Raw genomic sequence first — 24,860 nt, 5'->3', positions numbered from 1 at the left:
CATTCCATGTCTGGTGATGGGAGGTGTTGTATCTATTCTACCATAAATCTCAAAATAACATAGAAAAAAGAAAACTAAAAATGTAAAACAATGAAAAAAATTCATAATACTCAGTCCCCAAATGGTTGGAGAGCCATTGCGGTTTGCTAATATTTAATAATGCTTTCAAATACAAACCAAAAAAATATGTTGCATAAAACAGATTATTAGCCAGATGGCAAAACAAAAGAGGATGTGGAAACCCGTACTATTGAGCAATATTTTAGAGATAAAGCAGCTGGGCAGAAGGTCACTCATTTTATGTTACCCAAGTTATTGGGATAAGTGTCAGAGAAAGCCTTTAATTACAAACAATTCTAAAATTTATGAAGCTATATCCATACACTCTACAGAGAAATGTATGTTTGTTATCTTCTTTTTTTTATTGGAGGAACTGAAGAAGAAGAAGCAATCATTACTAAAATAAATAGGAAATGACAGGTCATTGATATTTTAAAATGATATATTAGATTTTTATTACACCAGAAAGTCTTTAGATGCTAGATTCATACTACATTTATGTATGTATCTTTGAGTTATATGTTTGAATATTATATATATGTGTTACAGGTTAATATGCGTGCTCCCTGTAGAGAGAAGAGTGAAATAGAAGAGAGGCAAAGACAAGATGTGTTGAGATTTATTGAAGGGGAGAAAGTGGAGGTTCTTGGAGTGTGGGGAGAGAAAGGGATGCAGGAAGTGGCAGAAAGACAAAGAGAGAAAATGGGGGATCAGAATGAAGAGATACCGGAGGAACAACAGCTGGAAAGGGGAGAGACGCAGGGATTGGAGGAGGAGAGAGAGCGTTTGCGCAGGGAGATCTGCAGGGAGCTGAAGATCAAAGAAGGAGCAGAGAGGCTTCTCCGAGCAACCACTGAGCGCAAGAACCTGGGGCACGTGGAGACCATGCTCAGAACTTGCGAGAGAAGACTTGAGAACCTGAAACAAGAATTGGAAGATCTTGATGCTTCTCCAACTTCGCCTGATCCCAAAGGAGGTAATTTAGTAGCCATCCACACAGATGAGCCCAGTGCCTTAAGGTGATTGTGGGAGATGGGCCACAGGATGCGTAGACCCCTAGTTCTGTGCTTACTGACCTATTAGGGGTTCTTAAGAAATTGAATGACTTGTGTATCGACTGGTACAGGACAGCTGGGCAGTGCTATAAAGTCAGGACTGTCTTTCATAAAATATGAAAATGTGTCCCTGGCCCACAGGACTCAAAGTATTAAAATCTACTTCCCTCTCAAAAGGCATCATCATATCCCCTCTCTTCATCCAATATATGTTGAACTCCTGCGGTCTATTGATAAATTGTATGCTAAGGCCCATTCAGTATCATGGCAGCCCTGCTCCGAATGCTATTCAGAATATCTAGACTCTAGACTGTGCTGGTAACTCTCTAACTGTTTGTTCTCTCTGAACACTTCAGCCGACACGTTGTCTTCGGGTCTCCTGAGCCAAGCACAGCATTCCAGAGTGTCAGGATTACAACGCCAGCTGAACATTGAGATGAGAGTACGTCAGGGAGCAGAGAACATGCTTCAGATGTACAGCCAAGGCGGAGTGAAGGTGAGAATTTAGGTAAACAGTTGGGCCAGTAACTAAGGATAATATTGTAAAATAAATTTAAAAGAGTCTGAGTAGTTAAAGGTTTGTGGGGAGCTTTGAAGGGTTTTCGGTGGTTGTGGATGTATTAAGTAATTATGCATGCATTTGCTATGTGGGATTATGGGATCTGTGCCACATTTCCGCTTCACGCAACCACTAAGATGTTCATGTAGTGTAACTACGTTGTTGTCTTACAGGACAAAAAGTTGGTCTCAGCCGCACAGCAGATGATATCAGATAGTGACACAAAAATCCGTAACCTCCGAACACAGATCCGCAGAGCCACACAAGAGACTTCAGGAACAGGGGCAGGTAAGGAAACAAGAAGCAGTTGAGGTGGAACTAGATGGAGGAATGGTGTACGGTGATGAAAGCAAACCATCGAGACAGAGGAACTAGAGAGGGCAGGTGATGAAGGTGATGGTATGCTAAACAGCTAGGACCAGAGAAAAGCTGTACACAATTAGGATGGGATCTCCCCATGGTAGGCAACCTGTGGCTCTCTTTGTTCTAGGGCAGTTACCTTGAGAAGGAATAGCTCTGACTATGTGTGAGGCAGAGAAAAACCCAGGCAGAATTTAGTTGGAAGGAACTGTGTGGGGAACAGAGAGAAAGTGACTGGTATCAGATTTTCTTACCTTTGTACACCTTAGATCTATTAATTAAATGTCTTTAGCTATCTAGGGTGTTTTGAGATTTTGTTGTGTCATCACTATATTAAGTTATGTCCTCTAGTGGCCCTGGAATTATCACACACTGAATTACGCATTGAGGAACTGAGGCACCACTTTCGCGTGGAACGCGCAGTATCTGAAGGAGCTGAAAATGCAGTGAGGCTCATTGGAACCTCTAAGACCCAGGACAAGAGCGCAGTCAACGAGGTGAACTCATTGCTTCATATTCTGTATTGACTCTTTCGTAATATTGTTGTGTACTGCATGATTCTCTTTTTATCTACTGATACCGCTCCAATGGATCTCCCCCTGGGACACGATGAAGCAGTCACGGTACCCAGAGGCTCATACTTTGTGGCTGGTATAGGCAGTAGACCTGTGCTCTCCAGGTAGCCCCTAGTCATCTCAGATCAGGGGCCCAGGAGTGACTGAGTGTCATTTCATTGTTGTTGAGGAATTTCACTTGGCTATGCATGTCTTAGACTGGTGCTTTCAAGAACTGTCTTATGTTTTGTCATAGACTGTATTTGTTGATAATGCAGAGAATGTTTATGTAAGCGTGTCATTTGTCTTCTGGGATGGTTGATTAATGTCTCATGCTCTCACTGTTTTCCCGTGAATAAGGTTCAGGCTAGTCTGGCGGAGTCTCGGCAGAGGCTGGATCTCTTGACACTCTCTCTTCAAAGATGCCTGGAGGATTTACCGCACGATCACCCTAAAAGGTGTCTCTTAAGAGAGGAATTGGCTCTATGTGACTCTTCCACAAGACTTGGCGTTCTCTCTCCACCATCACCGTACAGCACTGTCTCCAAACCTGCTCCACTTACGGGTAACTCATGACCCTCTGCAAAACAAAAGCCCACTTACTAAACTGCGAATGCTTCATAAACGTTTACATTTGTTATTAACTTGGCTGTCAACACATTTTATTTCTTACTAAATGCGGATCTTGTCATTATTTGAGACATTTCCACTCTAAAGGGGTCTGTTCCATGTCTTATTCCTTTTTAATACTATTATAAGAGTTTTAAAATAATTTTTCTATTTGAACAACAGGTTTTCGCAAAATACAATATTCGTAACAGCCGTATAATAGTGTTTCGAAGTTATTTAGTCTATTATGTTGGCCTACTCTACTAGGTAAACAGTAGATTATGATACTACCAGGTGGTACATAATAGAACTACTTCTTATCTCAAAAACAGGAACACTCTGACTAATTCAGGTCTATGGGATAGAGACTTCATTAGCATTGCCATAAAAAAAAATCAGCATAGCGTCCCATTTGCATTTGGAATTTAACCAAATATGGAAATAAGAACAAAATAAAAATGGTAATTCCCCAAAGAAAGTATTCAATAAATCCATGAATAAAACTTAACTTTTATTAAATATCAGCAAAACAAAATAGAGGAATTTGTGCCATATAAAAAAAAAACATTTATGGGCCGATTTCTAATTTTATTCATGTGGTTTGGGATTAGTTTAGCAATCCTGCTGTACATGTCAGGTACAGTCTCATTATTTTATTCCCCCCCCACACGCCACACCTTTGTGTACTACACTTTTTGCAGGCACCTACAGTGTGGTGATGAAACATTAACTCACTGTTCTACAGTCTAATGAATGGAGAATACCCAGTTAGAATGAATGGTAATTCATATACACCAAAATACAGCATGAATGCTTCTGTGTAATTCTTCTGCATTTATGCAAGGATTGCTATCACTTTTTGTTTCTACCACTTAACATGTTTTTTATATTCTAAAGATTCCCCTGTTTTTATTGCTGATATTTAATAAAATTTATTTTTTTCATGGATTAATATAATATTTTCTTTGGGTCTATACCATTTTCCTTTTGTTCTATTATTGCTTGAAGGTTAACCTCTTTGGTTTTGGTTTTTTTCTGTAATTCACTGTATTAAATTGCTGGCTTCTTCTTGCAGGTGTCCTAGAGGTTCGGCTTCTGGGATGTTCTAATATCTTGGATTCTGTCCCTGGTCGCACATCAAGCTCTCCTGTCTGGTTACCGGGCTCCAGCCCACTGGAGGGAAGGGGTATTCGAGCGCGAACTTCCCGGAGCATGTACTCACGTACTGGCAGCCTGAGCCGCAGTGACGAACTGTCAAGTACATCATTTTCCATATATTTTAAAACATCCATACAGTTGAGTCATTTCTCGTATACATGATATTGTTTGTATGTCGCCTAGATGAGGTGAGTGTTGTCCTGCGGTTGGATAACGCGGTTGTAGGACAGGCTGCCTGGAAGACGGAAGGACGAGACGCATGGGACCATGTATTTAAACTGGATCTGCAGCGGGTGAGTGGCATAGAGTGATTGAGTTCACTCAAAACAGCTAAATAGAAATGATAGAAAGATTGATTGTGTGATAAAGGGGCAACATTAATATGCAGTATACTAAATACGCTGTTGGTAGCTACATGGGTGCTCTATACATTGTGTGGAGCTTGGTGTGAGTGCCCTGCTAGCAATTATTTAGCATTGTGTGAATATAGCTGGGCAATCACTGAAGTGGCCTGCCAACACACTATTTTAGTCTTGGCGTGGATTGATTAGGGTACCCAATGGCCGAGTTCTGGTCGGCCTACATGCAGCTCAATAAGCTAAGCCTAAGGTTTGTCTTGACCCAGGCTTGTCTGGTCAAGGATGGCTCGACCACTTCTATCTGTGAAATAGTACTGCGCTAACCTAGATATCAGCAGTTCATGAATAATATTTTTTTTGTGGACAGATCCACTTGAAAAGGCCATTAACGCGCTTTAACACAAGACATTTGTGTCTCCTTGTACAGGCTCGAGAACTGCAGGTCTCTGTATATCGAAAAGATTTCCGCTCGCTCTGCGCTATTAAATATGTGAAGCTGGAAGATTTCCTGGATGATCAAAAGCATGAAATTAGCCTGGAATTGGAACCACAAGGAACACTGTACTGTGAGGTATAAATAACCACTGTATTGCATATCTCCCAACAATAATACATGTTTTATTTACACAATAGAGGGACTGTTCCTCCTAAAGAGGTATGGGATCGTAAAGTATGCATATTTTGATTTACAGTAGAGTGTGAGATGTCACTATAAGGATAAGCAATATATCTATATATATATATATTTACATCATATATTGTGGTTCCAGGTGGCGTTCTATAACCCGGTGATAGAGAGGTTTTCCAAACTCCGTAGACAAAAGAAAATATTCTCAAAGGAACAAGGTAACACTTTTGTCCCAATGTTTCTTATGACTATTGCAACACTCTTCTGGTTGGCAATCCACTGTCTCGTCTCTCTTCTCTGCAGTCTGGCCTAAATGCTGCTGCTAGGTTTATCTTCGTTGCACACCGCTCTTCTTTCAAAATACTTGTACTATACCACTGTATACTCCCCTACTTGATCTTTACGTTCTTCCCATGGGCTAAGGGTTTCCTCCTCACTTATCACCTCTTCCTTTTCCCGTCTACAAGACTTCACTTGGGCTGCCCCGTGCCTCCAAGACTCACTTCCACCAAACCTTAAGCTTTCACCCTCCATCCCAACTTTCATGAAAGATCTCAAAACCCATTTCTTCAGAGAAGCTGCGCCATCTTAGTTGCTAGAACTTTCCTGTCATTGATACAACCACCACACTACCTCTCACCCTTTCTCTGTCCCTGATGTTTGTCACCCCATTCCCTCAAGATTGTAAGCTTGCAAGCCGGGCTCTCTCTACCCAATGTATCGGTTTGTCTTAGTCTGTCAATTCTTTTATTGTCATACCCCTTGAATATATGTATTGTATGGAGCTCGGTGTAATTTGTTGACACTATATAAACAAAAGATAATAATAATAATAAAAAGGTTGCTGTTTATATGACATTTAGGGGGCTAGCTGCTTATTAATATACAGTGCTAATTTTTAAATTAAAAAAAATACATACTACAAAATGGCCTAGTGGATGAGCAATTTAACATCATACTTTAAGAATTTTTATTCTCATATGTTTCTCCACCCCTCCCCCCACCATTGTTTTTCTATATACCCCTATATTAATTTTGAGCTTTGTGCTATTTTTTGCTTGTTGGACAAATAGTCTTGGTCCCTCTCCTATTTTATGTGAGCGTTCTGGGTATTTTTTCATCACAGGCAGAGCCTTCCTACGGGCAAGACAGATGAACATAGACCCATCCACTTGGCTCCGACTCCTGCGCAGGACGTTTCCTGCAAATAGTGGAACATTCAGTCCTACGGACAGTGGCACGTGAGTCGTGGATCCATTATTTTTTTAGGCGTCACTTTTCTAATCTTTGATTGCTTGTAGGAACATTCAGATATTTCTCACGTTGACTTAGTTGTCCTCTAGTTAGGTCTCTTCTCTTCTGTATTGACTTCATTCCCTGTCCACTTCTGTCATGTCCTCCGGGTTCCCTTGATGGGTCCTTGGTTTTGATTGGTTGTCTCCCTCTTCTCTTTTCATTGGTTGTTAGAGAGCTGCAATTGAAATCGCTTACTTTGGAGGCCACCCAGGACACGAAAGAAAAGGTAAGATCTGATTTATCAGTATCAAAATATTGCCTTCAGCGCTTGTTAGGTTAGACACCCTTCAAGGCTTCCTGTGGACCCTATTTATATGCAGTCGCCTTGGTTGCCTCGTGGATGATCTTATGCCTTTTTTGATAGTTGTTTGAAGTGATCAAAACGTTCTAAGACTCACCATTTATTTCAAAGACTTGTAAACATATCCAGTTATTACATGATGTCACCTTCAAAGTAACCTTCCCCACGATTGTGTCCTAATATTACTACCACATTTGGAAGAAGCATTGTAGGTCTACAACGAATATCTTGCCAACATCGCTCTTCACATCACTCTGTATGGTTGAAATGTCATCTAAAATACTTCCTTACAGCTTTATTTTGAATTTTGGGAACACAATACAAACACGATACACCTCATTTACCACTTTATCATTTTGTGATGCAGAAGGTCATCCTAAATATGGGTCATCTAATTCTTTGCCATCTTGGAACTGTTTTATACGCCACATGCAGTTGTCAACATTTTCAGGAATTCTGTCTCGCTATCACAATTGTTCTTCTTTTCTATGCATTGTTACTATGACAAGAACAAGGGATGAGCCGAGCCTTAGCTCTGGTTTGGCGCCACAAGTGGTCTCCCTCGCCTCGAATACTTGGTATTCAGAATCAGAGACAAAATAAGGCTAAGGGGGCCAAACTTCAAAGAGAAAATAGCATATTTTATTATAGATCTCACTTACTTTGTCTGTTCACGCTCACAATGCAGTGTGTAGTGTAGCTGAGCGACAATGTGTGTTTTCTGTCTGGTAATAATCTCTAATTGTGTCAGCAGGTCGAGGCCACTGCGGTCAGACAATCTCCAGAAATCAGGAAGGACAGAGAGAGCCAGAGGAGGTCGGTATTCCTACGATAGAAACCTAGCATAATATATAATCTTACGGCAGATAGGAACCGCGTGGCCCATCCAGTCTGCCCATTTAATGCTGTAAATGGTTATTCATCACATTCAAATCCACGGGCTGCGTCCTGAGGATGCCTGAGGTTATTGAGTGTTGTATTCCAACAACTGCTGGAGGGCAGGAGGTTGCACCACCCTATTGTAATGACTCCTAGGCCCATTAAAGGGGGTTAGGGCTGCGTTAACCGGTTGCGAAAGGATATCCTGTCTCCTCTCTGTGGCATCTGACGTCACTCTTAACCCTTTTCTTGCATGTTTGGTACAAAGGTTATTGTTCTGTGAGCCTTTGCATATTTATTTACTACGATTAGTGTTTTACCAGCATTAAGTTTTTACTCAAGTATTTACATAAAGCAACCCCAAATATAATGTCATTCCGCAAACCTTTGCATTTAATAAAATTAAATTAATTGCAGGTGAAGTTTGTTTAATTATTTCACCATTCAATGCTTGCTTTACATTCTGTAATGCTTTATTATACCGCAAAGGGTTTTTTGGCACACTGCGTGCTATTGGTCGACTGGCTCCCCAAGTGGCCCAGGGCCTAGGCAGGCACCCAGTAGGTGAGGTGCGTTACTGGGAACTTCCCAGGGGAGGCTACCCAAAGCTCTCCCTTTTCTGATGGAGGGGCTTTCTGAAGGGGAGAGGGTTTGTGGAGGCAGGGGGTTAAAGTGCATGGAGTGGGCCAGTGAAGTATCCTGGCCTAGGGCCCAAGTCCAGGGGGCTGCAGTCCTCCTGGTAGAAAACCGTGGCCCAGATAGTCCTGCAGCACATTGGGCCGGTTACAAGGAATATCTCTGATCTCCCCAACTGGCCTATTTACTCCATGAAGGCTGTGCCGGCTCAGCACAGCCTCCATAGACTTCATTAAAAAGAGCTCTGTGCCTTTAAGACATGGCGCACCAAGATATGATTTCATATTTCCGGCGCTTTGTTTCTTAAAATCGTGCAGTGCCTTTAATTGTTCCTGGGAAGTGGACTATGCCAGCTCCAAATGTAAAACCTGGATACCCTGGTCCCTCCACAGTCCCTCTCCCCCAGAAGGTGGAGAGCTCCTGGTAGCCTACCCTACGAAGTTCCTAGGTATGATGGTAGCCTACCCTACAAAGTTCCTAGGTATGATGGTAGCCTACCCTACAAAGTTCCTAGGTATGATGGTAGCCTACCCTATAAGTTCCTATGTATGATGGTAGCCTACCCTATAAGTTCCTATGTATGATGTTTGCTCAAAAGAAAATCTGTAACTCGACTGACATCTTGTACATTAATGAGCTGAGTGATTGGTGATTCCATACTAAGCTTTGTAGCAGTAGCTCAATAAACAATCCTCACACGTTTCAACAGCCAATCACCTCCTCCACACTATGACACACGGTCTAGTGATTGTATGATGTACCTGTCTCTTACATACAGCCTCTGGTCTCTTTTGCAGAGTTCAAAATGTCTCGCAGTTGTCTTTAGGGGACTTCAGGCTGCTGGCTGTGTTGGGTAGAGGTCATTTTGGAAAGGTAAATAAAGAAAATCAGCACTTAAGCTGTAAATCAGAGTCCCTATTTTGGTCTATTGTTAGGTCCTGCGGATATATTTCAGAGAATCTTCTCTTGAATCGTGACGTCTTATCTTATTTCGGTTTCCTCTGGTTGAATCGCCCCTTCCTGTTCTTTTCTCTGATATTCACTCTAAACCCTTCACTTACCGTTATCACTCGCTGTTTTGGGGTGTTTTTCTGTAAGTATCTTTGCCTGTCTCACACCATTTTGCTCATGAGGTTTCACATGAAGCTGTACAATGTCCAGGGTCTGTTCGTTCATCTCAAGCACTAGGCTTCCTTGCTATCTCGTCCATGGTATTCTGTGTCTGCCTGTTATGCGGCCATCTCTCCTAGGATTCTCTTCAGTTTGGTATTTGAGATGATTTGGGATATCTACTGATTACGGGATGAGCTTTGGTTTTTATTTTTATTCAAATCTCCAGGACAGAGCCTCATATGCCACACGTGATAGGTAGTAGTAAAGCCCAGTCCGACATTTAAGCATAAATGATGACTTCAAATGCTTCCTGTATCCATCTCACTTCTTGCTGACAATCCTATATTCTCGGTCTCGCTCGTGGGGTCTCAGTCTGGTTATTGCGAAGAATATGTGGGGTTTCTTTTTTGCTGAAATCTTTAATGCCGCCATCTCTCTTTTAGGTTCTGCTTTCCGAGTATAAAGAAACTGAGGAATTATTTGCAATTAAAGCCCTAAAGAAAGGTGACATCATAGCCAGAGATGAGGTTGAGAGGTGAGAATGCAATGCATGGGTTAAATCTTAGTACCCAATGGCTTTCCGGACTTTATAGTGTGTGATAAGCTTCAAAGATAGTACATTTCTCCCAAATGTGAATTGGTTACCTTTGTCTGCTGTTCTTATACTTCCTACTGATTTTTTTACTCCTTTCTCTCCAATCCAGCCTCCTTTGTGAGAAGCGGGTGTTCGTGGCAGTAAGCGGGGCTTTCCACCCATTCCTCCTCAGCCTCCTTGGCTGTTTCCAGACTCCAGAGCACGTCTGCTTTGTCATGGAGTATATGGCGGGAGGAGATCTCATGACTCACATACACACCGAGGTGTTCAGCCAGGCACGTGCAACGTAAGTGTGCCCTGAATGTGTCCTACCCATATACATTGAGTGTGCACGTAGTTTAGTGCATGTGCAGTTACATACATACAGGTGTAGGTATGTTTGTACATATGCAGGTGTGTTCTAGCAAATTCAACAAATACTTACTTTAATGAGAAACTGCAACAGAGGAACTGGGGGCAAGAAAAGAGGCAAATTCATATAGGGGGATTCTGCCAAGGAGGACCACACACAAATTTAATGGGACCACTCTATACCCTTTATGAATATGATGGGTGGAGTAGCGCTTTAAGTGCATTACTGTGATTTTATGGGTACGTTTTATGGTAGTTCTTAGTGCTTAGCAGGTAAATCATCATCTGTGCTTTAACTTTCTGCATCATGGATATTTGCAGGTCTTGCTATACTTGAAAGAAAACCATAGAGTGAAAACATCAAGATATAGTGTAAGCTTTGATGGAGTACAGTCAGGGCTGGCCCAAGACATTGTGCTGCCTGGGGCAGAGGATAAAAATGCTGCCCCTGGATCCTATATTTGGCACTCCCCCATCAGCCATTTGACACCACCATGTAAATCACATACACACAATCACACATTCATGCTCACACACATCCATGCTCAAAACCATATATATATATATATATATATATATACACACCCACGCTCACACATACAAATCCATGCTCACACATACGTATTTATGCTCGTACACAAACAATTACACATCCATGCTCACAAAAAACAATTAGACATTCATGCTCACACACATCCATGCTCAAAACCACATATATACACACCCACGCTCACACACAATTACACATCCATTCTCAATACCACATACATACACACCCACGCTCACACATACAAATCCATGCTCACACACAATTACACATCCATGCTCATACGCACACACACACACATACACATCTACGCTCACACACACATACACATCTACGCTCCCACAAACATACACATCTATGCTCCCACAGACATACACATCTATGCTCACACACAGACCCTGGTAACATACACTGGCACACATCTTTACACACACTCTCACATTTGCACAGACATACACACTCACGCGCATACTCCCTCTCACACACTTACACATACACAGCCTCACGTTTAACTGCGTTGTCACCTAACCATGCGTTACGTTACCCCGCTACGTTTCTGCCTCCCTTGTTCCCCTGTTTCTGATGCACAACCTCTTCCCCGATTGGAGGAATGGGGCAAAGGCCCCTTATCTCTGCCTTTTTGCAGAAGCGCACAAGAGGCCAGAATAATGCAGATAGATTTGTGTAGAAAGAGATTCAGAAACGCTTCTTTTTCAACATAAATCTATCCGGAAACAATAAGTGCCGCCTGGGTCCCATTGACCAACCAGGACCAACTGAGTACAGTGCAGTTCTATGATACTTCCCTATGGTGTTTTCTATTTTTCACCACGTTGGAAGATGCAGGCAATAGACAGCCAAAAAAGTGCATGTAAAAGGGCAGTTACTTAAGAATGAAATGCCCATAGTACTATGTTGTTGATGAGTGTTGTATATATCAATAAACCATACTGCCATGGTTCTGTATAATATATATATATATATATTCCTTTAGTGAATATGCCTGTTCCTTTTTCAGGTTCTATGCTGCCTGTGTGTTGCTGGGTTTGCAATTCCTTCACAGTAAAGACATCGTGTACAGGTAATGAGACTGTTCTTGATGTTAACAATGGTTGGAGAGGGTCCACGCTTGCAGCTTTAAGCCCATGGACTCTCCAAAACACAATGGTATTCACGAAATGCTCGTGTTAGATCCCTCTTGTGGTTATATAAGAAATTACAAAGAAAATACATTTTTTTGGTGGACCTGGTGCATGGGAGTTAAACATTCCAGTGACACCTGCAAAACTTTACTGCAAGATCATAGTGTTATGGAGACATCACTGTTTGATTGAAACTGTGCGAGTGTTTCTGACCTTTATTAATTATTTGTAGGGATCTGAAATTGGATAATTTATTACTGGACTCAGAAGGATATGTAAAGCTTGCGGATTACGGACTTTGCAAAGAGGGTAAGTTCTTATTTCTATGTTCCTACTAGCACTGTTCTGTATGCACAATATTTCACGACAACAAGTTCTAAGACAGTCATTAAGATTCAACAGAAAATAGTAATACACAAGCAGATACACGCATTGAGTTGGTGCTCTTCAACCTTTCTTTTTCCATTACAATATCTTGGTCAACAAAGAACAAGTTTCTAATGGTCGGCACTCTAAATATACCATGGTATGGTGCACTTGTGCCACCAAACTTCGTATGTGTCTTACTTCGTAAGGCTCTGTTTCTCATCCTGTGTTTCTGGGCTACAGGTATGGGGCCATATGATCGAACGTCCACATTTTGTGGCACCCCAGAGTTTTTGGCTCCTGAAGTTCTAACAGACGCCTCGTACACTCGGGCTGTCGACTGGTGGGGATTTGGAGTCCTGATCTATGAGATGATGGTTGGAGAGGTAAGAGTGGAACTATTTTTCAAAAAATATTTGATAAAGAATGAACAAATGTAGAGACGGACATGAGTCAATATGTCGGGTAAATATATATATATATATATATATATATATATATATAAATATAAATATATATATATATATGTGTACCACCTTGGATGTGTAACCCAGGTGGTACACACCACCAGAGGTCTGAAGTCGGGACGGAACTCCTGGGGAGTAGTCACAAGCATGAATGATGGATAGGTTTGCAGATCAGGATAATCGGTTGCCAAGGCAGTAATCAGGATGCCAGAGATCAGAATAAACGGTTGCCAAGGCAATATTCAAGATGCCAGAGATCATCAGTGGCCAACGTGCCAAATGGGCAAGGCAGTTTGTGGGACGGCGCAACAGGAGAGGGATGGCGGGATACCTACCTGACACAATATCTAGTGGGGTTCTATAAATATAGATAATAATGAGGTGAACGTTCACAGCGGCATAAAAATGAGCAAACTCCACTTTTAACCTGTCACTTAACGATCATCATTAGGGTCACAGAAGCACATTAACTATTCTAAGACAAAAACAAGGAATGATTAATAATTAAGGTTTGCAGGAGTAAAACGGGCACACTAAATGGGTCAAATGGTTCTTTTTTGTACATTTCTCTTTTGTAGTCGCATATTTGCTTATGAGGCTACAATGGGGTTTAGAAGCTTGCGTGAACGGCCCCTCTTTACCTAATGTATTCGTTTGTCTTAGTATGTCAATGGTTTGTCAGACCCCTTGAGTATATGTATTGTAAGAAGCTCTCCTTACATTGGTGGCACTATATAAATAAATAAATAAAGGAATAATAATAATTTACCAATATTTGTCATCTCTGTTATGTTTGCAGTTTAACTAGCACTCTGTCTTATTCGCTTGACTCTTTTTAACTACTTACCCCTTCCCCAACTCAGTCTCCGTTCCCGGGTGATGAAGAAGAGGAAGTATTTGACAGCATTGTTAATGACGAAGTTCGTTACCCTCGATTCCTCTCTGCTGAAGCCATTGCGATAATGAGAAGGGTGAGAATATATTTTGTCTCTGTAAGCCAAATTGTTACATAGTAACATTGTTACATAGTACTTGTTATGTCCTGTCCACCCATTGTACAGCGCTACAGAATTTGATGGCGCTATATAAAACGATAAATAATAATAATAATAATAATAATAATATTGCTTTCCCCGCTGCACTGCATTCCCACTGGATCTGAGTGCAGATAACTGCGGAGACTTTTTCACCTTCCATTAGAAGAAACTGAGCAATGGATTTCTCCTCCACCCGATGCATTCCTGTAGATTTCTCTTTAAGGCATCATTGCAATACGGCATTACCGTCCCGCCGTGCGCTGAATTCTTACATCGTTCCGTCACACACAGCGCATCGCATGCTGCAATGACTGGGAGTTTTCTGTTCCCACAGCTCCTGCGCAGGAATCCAGAAAGACGTCTGGGATCGGGGGAACGAGACGCTGAAGATGTGAAAAAACAACCCTTTTTCAAGGTGCGGTGTTATTGAAAACTGAAGCAGTGCATTAGCCGGTGACGTATTTTCCGGCTTCACTCCTCTTTCCACACAGTAGTCAGCATGGCTACTGCTTTCAGCATCTAAATTACTCACAGAGGGCTCCCAGATCTTGGGGACCCTAGGCACATGTGTATTGAGCCTAATGGATTATATGGCACGGTACAAAAGTGGCCACCGCTGCTCTTGTATACCGCTATGGGACCCCCTCTGAACTTATCTTCCACAGGGATGCTTTTCCAATGTGGCCCAGCTGTACATAGGCCTCTAGCACACATCTCCATTACTTGCTCCCCCCAGTGGCCGTCCTATGTGTGGCACAGGGATATTATATCCTAACCCTGGGGTGTCCAACCTGAGGCCCTCCAGCTGCTGCAGGACTACATCTCTCATACTGGAGGGCCGCAGGTTGGACACCCCTGTCCTAACCTCTCCGCATATTCCCCCAAGCCTTAGGGCTAATTACACTTGGTGCTTAGTGTACTGAGATGTAATGTACCAATGTGGTCTACTAACCGCAAAGGAATATTGTATTATATAGTGCATATCAAGGCTGAAAAGATAGCAGGTGCCAGGTAGCTATGAGTAATTGTGCTTTTAAATATGGATCTTCATGGATATATGTCTTAATTATCTTTAAAATTACTCTGGTGCCTAAATTCTACATTATGCTGTTATTTTTTTAGACTGGTGCAGTTGGACATAACTATATTAACCCAAAGCTTTTGTTACCCACAGGAACTTGATTTTGAAGCCTTACTTTCCCGACGCCTGCCTCCCCCTTTCAAGCCCATGGTGAAGGGGCCACATGATATTAGTAACTTTGACCCGGAGTTCACATCAGAGGGCCCAGAGTTGACTCCGCCAAGGGAACCTCGGCCTTTGGGTAGCCAAGAGCAGAGCTTGTTCCAAGGATTTGACTACGTCAGAGAGGGAGCCTGAGGGACAAGTTCACTTGTGGGCAGAGATTATTCTAGTTGCCTCTCTCCTCTTTTTCTGCCTCACTAACTCTGAATCTCCTTTATTCCATTTCTTAACATTTTCATTTCTATGTTCATTCTCTCTTGAAGCTCGACCAGAGAGATGACACTGATAAGACCATGCTATGGAGAAGGCACATAACATATACATAAGTCTCTAATATGAGAGGCATTTTGGCCACCGTTGTCTTTCCCTTCATTATCTGCTCATTTGCTGCCTCTGGTTCTACCTCACAACACAATATGTAAATAAAACTCTTTATATAAAATGGCCTTTTTTTTTTTTTTTTTTTTTTTTTTTTTTTTTTTTTACACGCAGTGGTATATTTTTGAATTATGTAGACTAAAGGACTGTTACTTGGTCTTGGCACTCAAACATGTTGGCCCCAGTCAGTGGCTGGACAAAAAAATGAAGTGGACTATCAGAAGCCAGGATTAGAATGCCATCATGTACTCCGTGTAGTCTACTCGATAAAATGAACATTTCCCCGTATTGTACAAGTTGCACCTACAGTGAAGTCCAAACTGGGTAATTCTGAATGGAATTCAAAAGAATGCAAAATGAGGGCCTCTTTTCTGTTTAAGCTCAGTAATAAAATGTTTTGTGGAAATTGTAACTGCTGATAATTTGAAGGGTATTTTAGATGTTTTATACACATGGTGAAGGAATTGCATAGTCTATTGGATTTGCCATATCCCAACAAACCATAAATTAAACACACCATATCTTACTGAGGCAATAACTACCTAGACTATTCGTTAGGGCACACAGAGACCCAGGGATTTTACTTATTATGTCTGAAGAAGAGGCCCCAAAAGCTTAAGTGCCCAAATCTTTTTTTTCTATGTTCCCTCCCCAAAAAGCTTCTAAACATTGACTAAACATGACATATTCTCTAGGGCTATTGTGGGTAACAACATTTGTTGCTTGTCTTTGCTGTAACATATCATGCCAGTTCAGTTTTAATTTCCCTTCCCAAACTGTTAGTCCTCATTGGGTTTTGGAAAACATTATCTTAATAGACGCCAGTGGGCCACCCACCTCCATGTATCTCCACAGAGCACTGCCTACATTAAACTAAAATCCAAGCGTATACACACTGAAATATATGTCCAATGTGGGTTTTCTATAAATAAATGATTCAATGAAATACTACAAATGCTCTGTGGCTTAGGGACTGTACTTATTTATTAGTATGGGGCAAGAGGCTGGTAACTTGGGGATGCTTGGTGGTGCAACATCAACCATCCAAACTAGCTCCAACACAAGTATTTTCCTCATTGTCTTTGCAGTAGATGACATCATGGTCACCCTAATTTCCTTGTTTTAGAACAATATAGACAAACTGTTTCCACTTCATTGTGGATGCACAGAATGGGCACCAAGAGTGAGGCTGGAGAGTCACATGAGCTACAGCCCATGTAGAACATTCCCAGACTCCCGGTGCCCTGGTTTATAGCCTTACTTAAAAATGGGGGACAGGGGATCTGGAGTGGTGAAATATATAGCCACAAAATATTTTTATATATTTCATATATTTATTGATTATCTCATTATAAAACACATTATATGTATTTTATTTATATATATATTATTGCATAATATATGTACATACATTTAGATTTTATATAAAAGCAAACCTTATGTAGCCACCTCAGGGTAGTACTTGACCCAATCACTACACTCCTCCATGGTGACCTCAAAACTTCATGCGGCACCACATAAATTCTGCGCCTCCATTCTTCTGGGAGGTGAGAGGCTGGCAGTGCCTCCACCTAGCTGGATGTCTCATGTGGATGTAAGGCAGCATGGCTAGAGAACATACAATGATACTATATGCATTAATACTGAGTGACAACGACAACAACACAGGAATTAATGTGAGGATCTTGAGGCAGCAGAAGATCTTACACCAGTGCGCTGTCATAAAGAGATAAATATGATGTCATAATAAGGTGAAATGCCCTGCAGGAACGAGCTGATACATTGATATTTTGTACAAGTATTATGGTAATGTAAATAATATAATAATTAATTATTATACCTTTTTAAGATTTGTTTTCATATTTTTAAATATTGGATCCAGCTTCACCCACCATTAGTGTGTTATTTTTGCCAGCTTTTAAAGTATGCATGTTTAGTTTGACCAGGCCCTCTTTCGGGACCCAAATCCCTCTAACACTTTTTCCTCCTCTGATGTCCATCTTTTCTTGTAGCTCGGAATGTTTGCTGGTTGTGAGTGTATCGCAGCGTTCTACAGCCCTTCAAGTATGTACAGAAACCACAGAAAAATAATGTTTAAAAATTAAATTATTCTCTTTCTAAACGCCCTATTAAATGACATAATTACAACAGTCGCATAGCAAATCCTAGAAAACCCTCTGCCGCATCCCTAACCCCTTCACCTAAAACAAGTGTTGGTGTGATGAAATATTACTATATACCACACACATCTGATATTTGCAACGCAGAATATTAGATAGAGGTTTTAAAACCCATAATGGAAGTGGATTAGGACGTGCTTGAAGATTGTAAATAATAAATGAGAAATTTGGTGGGAATAAAGTATTAGACTGGGGTATGTCATACGGAGCAGACGATAGATAATAACCTTATAATAAACCGATAAAGGTTTATATCTATACCGTTGTGGCCCTGCTAGGTAGAGAGAGAGATCTAATGGCCAGATTATACAATGTTCTATTACATATGGATACATCACAAATTGGCTTAAGGTTAATAAATAAAATAAAAGTCATGTAATATTCCATTAAGCTACTCTACGCGGTGCTTAATTTAATAGAATGCTCAGTTTAACCAATTATTTGCTATTAGCTGTGTAAAGCCCATTGTCACAAAAGCAACATTGTGCACGCAGATACAAATTAGGGTGACCGCATCAGCCATGTTTTTCAGGACACATATCATTTTTACATATTGCTGACCAGCCCAGATAAAGTGCTGCCCTGCAGGATGGAGGGTGTATAACTGACTAATTTGTTCCCTTCCATGAGTCTATACATCCCACATACCGCAGCGCAGTACTTTACCTGTGCTGGTCCTCAATATGAAAAACGTATCCGTGTCCTGGAAAACATGGCCGATGCGGTCACCATTAGATACACATTGGTTGGCACTGTTGGGCCAGTGAGACACGAGTCCGGGGGTTTTACATGTACCCGGCACCCATTTGCACAACGGACCACACACACCTATCATAGGCATTAAAAAAATAAAGTATGTTATAGGGACAGTCAAGTGTCCCATATATGTCCACTAATGAAAAATGCAAAATAACGTCCTTTATATGCATTCTTTACCTGTAAGGAAAAAAACACACTTACCCGTAGAAGAAGCTGCAGCTCCAGAGCCATTTGTGCCAGGATTGGCTTTAAGCAGCCAATCATTGGCAATAAAGTGTTCCCATGTGATTTCAGGGGGGATCTGGTATACCCTGTGAAACTCTTGTGCAAGCCAGAGCTGGCTGTGAGTATAACACGCATGTTATATAGCAGGGGTGTCCAACCTGCGGCCCTCCAGCTGCTGTAGGACTACATCTCCCATGATGCTCTTTTAGCTAAGTGGCTGATAGAGGAGTGTGAGAGATGTAGTCCTATAACAGTTGGAGGGCCGCAGGTTGGACAGCCCCGTTATACAGCATGATTCTGATGAAACCCTCCATGATTTTGCAAGAAAAGCCAGGTAGCTGCCGGCAGTCTTTTCAGGAAATGCCTATAACGTGTAAAGGTGGGTCTGGTAAACGTATAAAAAAGATATGACCTGTTTGGGGCTTCCTGCGTGGGGCGCTATTTGACCACGGACTAGTCCTGTACATGGGCAAAACGATTGAAACTAAAGATGATACAGCTGTCATATGCAATAAAGTTGTACATATGATGCTTAGACTCTTGACATTCAGTGGTCCAAATTGGGACAGCTGTGTTGGGGGGCAGCACTGGAAGTGAGTCGGTCGTGGCTAACTGCCCACAGGGAGAGCCACTTACAGGGAGAGCCACTTTGCAATGCTCGGCTAAAATGGAGATCCGTGCTGCAACGGACTTCAATTGATTTTACAGCTCCCCGGGCAAGGGAGGACATCAGAGGATGTCCCCAAGCAGGCTACTATCCTCATCTAGACTGTTCCGCAAAATCCGGGACTGCGGGTAAGTATGACGATGGCTGGAGTGTCCCTTTAAAAGGTGTGAAAGCGACAATGCCCATTCAAGCACTGAATGATTTTCTGGTGATATGGATGGCCAACCACTAAAGGGTTAACCCAACTTCGAATACAATGGAAGCAGCTGGAGATAATATAATTGAGAGCATCTGGTCGTTTACCCTCAGTCTGCAGAGAATCCCTATGTCTCTGGGTCAAAATCAAACGATTCCTAGTAATTCCTACTTTTCAGATACAAGGAATTATATATATATATCACACGGCCTTCTCGTCTTTCTCTCCCGGAAACAATGCTTTATGTCACCGCTGAACTTCACAAGGGCAAGAAACAGCAGTCTTCAAAATGTGGAATCCTCTGAAATTCCTCCGATATGTATAAATCTATTCAGCGCTATAAACAATCCGGAAAAGGGATCAAAGAAGCACTCTATATTCCAGAATTTGTAGCAGAATGAAGCATTGGAGGGGCAGGATTAATTGTTCCTTTAACCCCAGTTTCTATAATGTTCCCACAGTCTAAAGTTTATGATAGTTTTAGCGGAATGACATGCTTACAGAATAAGCTGTAAAATGAGATCATGGGACGTTTCTGAAGCTTTACTTAGTTCAAACACGTATGAAAAAATAAAATGTAGCCATAATAAAGGAAACGCCATAAAAAAAAACCTATTTGTGTGAGATACAAACAGGACTGTCAATAATACTTATAGGGTCGTCCAGTAGCCCATGACCCACAGTGGTTCCTCCTTTCTTCATGGAGCTCACCGGCGCATGTGCCAGGGGCAAACAAATACAATGTGGCTGTGGAGAAAACCCAAGGTTGTTGTGGGTCCCTTAGGTAACCCTGGAGTCTGGAGAGCTGTCTGTTTTTGCCTTGCGTGAAAGTCAGCCCTAGAAACAAACATAAGTGAAATAATTCTTCTCACATTTAGTGTTTATTATGTTATTTTGTAGGGAGAATCAGAAAACAGGGGACAGAAGTCTGTCAGGGGACCATCCCCTGAAAACACGTCATTGTATAGAATAAAATAGAATCAAATCAATTGTCAAAAATGTTGGTGGTCCACTCATGACATCTGATATGTCTTTGAATGTCTTTAATTATAATGCTATAGATACATCATGTTCTATGAATATGTTGGCCTCTAATAGAAATCTACCGCATTTCATGCTCTGAGACCATCATGGAAATATACAATTTACTTTGACTTTGCCAGCAAAAAAATGGGGTGATTAGTGGTCTGTTACACCTGCGAGGGAGGAGGCACACTGCCAGTGTTACCGGGAGAAGGACAGCGTGAGTTGCAAAACTTTTAGCTAAAATTAAGAAATTGATACACTGCCCATCCTGTTTATAGAAAGAGGAAGGTTACCCAGAGCCCCAGAGAAAGCAGCCATTCACCCGGAGACTCTGGGTCAAACCTGGAGCGTTCCCAGGTATGTCATGCTATCAACGCTTTTGTTTCTTACCAAATTGCTCACATCTCTGCTTGACATATGCAAGTTAAGGGACCACTTACATCAATAGCAGCTGTCCCAACCAGTATCCCAATTCTCTAAGGCAAAGGTTAAGCCATATGGCTGTACTGGCTGTAACCTCCTGGTGGGAGCCAAAGGTCTATTATAATGATGTTCTCTTGGTTGATTTTTCCCTCTGGCCTAAAAGGTGCCAGTCCTCCCCTGGATGTCTTGTGTGGTGCTGTAGGTGGGAGTTAAAATAACATCAGAACTTTACCCCTACGGTGTGATTTCACCTACAGACCAGGCTGAGAGCAGGCTTTAGATAAAATCAGGGTCATGTCATCATAACCTGAGCTTCTGGAAAGATATAGACTACCAAGTAGCACCCTGTGAAGGACATAATTATTCAGGTCAAGTGTTGTCTTTCGAGGCCACGGCCTGAAATCTCTGGGTCATGGAAGGGCCATTTTGACACTCCTCACTCCCTACCCTTGGCGATTTTCCACTTCCACCCCCATACAAATGTAAAGCATTTGCCCTGCCCAAAATGCCACTGATGTGGTTAGTCCCACCAACATCTTCGGTCTTCCATAAGAGGCAAGGGTCTGTGTAGCCCGAACCTGGTTCCCATGCCTCTTCACACAGGGAGACAAACCATACCTCCTGGCAGCCCGAGTTTTGGCAGGACAGTCCTGATTTTGGCCAATATCCCACCGTCCTGGGTAGCTGCCCCACTGTCTCGAATGTAAGAGAACACAATATAAAAAAAGTGGAGTACTGCGTAGATGGAGTTAGTAGAACTAAACACTGAAACTTAAGACAAAAATCACAAATACATCTTTGTTGTCACAAATACATCTGAGCTTGAGAGTTTTGGGAAGCCCCAGCTCTTAGAATACTTTTTGCTGGAAGCTACGAATGAACACAAAAGTCTGAACACTAAAGTTTACTATAGGGGCTTAAAACCACAGACCATACATGCAATTCCAGAATAGAGTGCTACCCCACATCACACCATGCATGGCAAGGCATGTGGACCAAGTCCCTTGTTTTTTGGTTACAGTATACTTAATAAATCAAATAATACAGAGACGGTTATCTGTATAATTCTATAATACATATATAAACCCTGTTTGGGGTTACACAGTTAGTGTTCTTTTGGCTATGAAGTAGGCATTGAGAAACGGTACATCTTGCTGAAGTCATGCAAGTCAACATCCATGTATAACATAAGCTTGTTTTGTAGCATTGTTATTCATCCCATGAAAATCCAATTTGCGTCAGATATTTTTAATGCATCTGCTGTCACCTTGAGCAGCGATATTTTTATTATTTCACTTTCTTACAAGAACATGCCCTTCCGATTGAGAATATTAATTGTTGATACATTTTCAAAATACCCCTCTCACATTGTTTAACATTGCCAGTGAGAAGCTGGAAGAGGACAATTGTGTACAGAGCACAAATCGGCCGATTGTCCCAAATGTATTGGGGGGAAAAAGAACATTCTTGTATCTGCAGTTCCGCATAAGACCACAAGGGACACTAAGGATAAGATGCAATTAGGTCTTTAGGTAGTATTTTTTTCTCTAGTTTGTTACTGCTAACGTGGCTTGGAAAGGACGGTCCAGCATGTGTTTAGCTTGCCGTGTTCATAGGCCACTGGATTCTGTTTGAATGTCAACCTGTACCAAAAAATAATGTTTTTATCATAAACCAAGTTAAATGTTTTGCTTAAGTGATCTAGTCTCATAAAAGGGTTTTAAAGTCTATAGATGGCTGACTTCACTACGGTCCGAGCTCTGGAAGTCTCCAGGATCCCAACGGTTTAGCTTTCCTCCTCGGACACGTGACACTCGAACAAAGATGGCACAAAGACGGTGGAGCACAGACCGTCTCAGTAGAATGTAGACCCAAGGATCCAGGATCTGGTTACATGAAGCCAAACGTACTGTGAAAAGTAGCCAGTCTGAGCGGGGAAGAGATAGGCCAGTGTGTAACATCATCACAGAAACCTAAATACAAGAGGCAGAGTTTAAAAAAAGAGGATGCAGCAGCACATAGTGGGAATAAGTAACAGTGGACTAGAACCTCCATCATGTCTGTTCAGCATTTGGTTTTGTATGAAGTAGCTTGAATTCTGAGTAACATTTCTGGCTTCACAGTAATGGATAGAAAAGATGATGATACTTGCAAATGGGAAATCTAATTCTCTTCTTCTGACTTTAACCTATATTACATTATATAGGGCTATTGAAGGGAGAACTATTGAATAAAAAGTGGGACAGTGTGACTAAAGCCTTGGACCTGTTGTGTAAGTGTAATATTTTTATATTCTTAAAAAAAAAAGGAGAGAACAGACCAGTTTGGGTCAAACTCTCCAGTCTGGTTTAGTAAGCCTAAACCAAGAGACAATGTGTCCATGAGGGAAGATGCTGAGACGTGAGTCATATAAATGATGAAAGGGAAAACTGACAGAAGTATCAAAGAGAAAGAAAATAGACTTACAATAGACAGAGCAGTTCACAGAGTAATTGGACTGAATTACTTAACATCACCTTTTTATTGCCTTACTCACCAACAAGGGACTCCAGCAAATACACGACACAAGTGTAATTCCTAAAAGTTGCACCACCATCTCCAGGTCATGCGAACGTGCCCCACGTCGCCTCCTCCTTCGACCCTCCACGGAGGTTCTGAGCATCCGTGCCCTCAGGAGAGTTCCTCCAACCATAACATTACACACCAGGGCAGCAGCTAGTGATCCAAGACCTAATCCAGAGAAGAGCAGACAGAACCCAGGAGGTTCCTGTAGAAAACACCAGGTTCGTGAAGGCTGTAGTCCATATTCTCCATACCCCATCAGAGGAAGCATGGACACCAGAAGTGCCACGGCCCAAGCAAAAACCATACTAAGGCGAGCTCTGAACTGTGTCACCATAGTAGAGTGCCAAAGTGGCTTCATCAGCCCAAGACAGCGTTCACATGCCATGAGTAAACCAAGGAGAAGTGGAGAAAGACCAAAAAACACCATGCAACCACCAAGAAACTGGCACCCAACTGCTGGAAGTCCTCCATGAGAGTAAAGCCAAAGGACAAAAGAACCGGTGATGAGATGTCCAGCTAAATCAGTCGTAAGCAGTCCAGATGCCAGGAGGAGGAACTGGGCTCTGGATCGTCGAAGTCTGCGAGAATGGGAGTAAGCCCTTGCCAGGATCCACAGTCCAAGTGCGTTGGAGGAAGCACCAATGGCCATTGACAGAGATGGTAGAAGAGGTCTAGAAGAGGGGGGTGGGGAGGAAGCAGATGTAGGGGTGTATGAAGGAGAAATGGGAGGCAGGGAAGAAAGGATAGAGGGGAAGGAAGAGTTGGATTGTAGAGGTGGGAACATGGGAGGGTAGAACAGGCCTGAAAACAGAGGAATGGTAAGTATATGAGTAACAAACAAAGAGATTGTGATATCAAGATTATGTGGATTGGTAAATAAAGGCATGAAATCAGTGAAATGTAAGAACAAAGAAGTAACGATGGGCATGACAGGGAGATACAAGATGCAAAGCAGTGGAAAGGGAGGTAAAGGGATACAATATGAAGTTAATTTCAGCAGCTGCTACACACATTTCACCTATCACGCCCATTTAACATTTCAGCATACCCTATTCTCCCTAAGCTATCACTCACATACTGCAGCACTCAGATACTCTCTCCTCTGACGTTGCCCCTCAGTTAAAAT

General features: G+C 41.9%; 2 protein-coding genes across 2 annotated transcripts; one reads left to right on the top strand and one right to left on the bottom strand.

Annotated features, from left to right (window-relative positions):
- Positions 1-615: 615 nt before the first annotated feature.
- Positions 616-15,450, top strand: LOC149279221 (serine/threonine-protein kinase N1-like). Its single transcript, XM_089501434.1, has 21 exons — positions 616-1,036; positions 1,472-1,611; positions 1,848-1,962; positions 2,386-2,531; positions 2,949-3,153; positions 4,273-4,455; positions 4,539-4,648; positions 5,142-5,285; positions 5,485-5,560; positions 6,469-6,583; positions 6,810-6,864; positions 7,691-7,755; positions 9,252-9,327; positions 10,011-10,102; positions 10,272-10,448; positions 12,079-12,141; positions 12,435-12,511; positions 12,812-12,954; positions 13,899-14,006; positions 14,407-14,487; positions 15,247-15,450. Exons 1-21 carry the CDS (start codon positions 616-618, stop codon positions 15,448-15,450), a joined length of 2,796 nt encoding a protein of 931 aa, XP_089357560.1.
- A 7,446-nt stretch (positions 15,451-22,896) lies between these two features.
- LOC149279220 (prostaglandin E2 receptor EP1 subtype-like) lies at positions 22,897-24,383 on the bottom strand. Its single transcript, XM_089501433.1, has 2 exons — positions 23,706-24,383; positions 22,897-23,142 (listed from the first exon to the last, which is right to left on the bottom strand). The coding sequence occupies exons 1-2, from the start codon at positions 24,381-24,383 to the stop codon at positions 22,897-22,899; spliced, it is 924 nt and encodes a 307-aa protein (XP_089357559.1).
- Between the last annotated feature and the right edge of the window lie 477 nt (positions 24,384-24,860).

This window comes from Sceloporus occidentalis, unplaced genomic scaffold, assembly GCF_023333645.1.
Source record: "Sceloporus occidentalis isolate IW3139 unplaced genomic scaffold, rSceOcc1.0.p SCAF_174, whole genome shotgun sequence".
NCBI lineage: Eukaryota > Metazoa > Chordata > Lepidosauria > Squamata > Phrynosomatidae > Sceloporus > Sceloporus occidentalis.
Note: the sequence above shows the minus strand (reverse complement) of the source record. Positions and strands in the feature narration are given on the sequence as shown.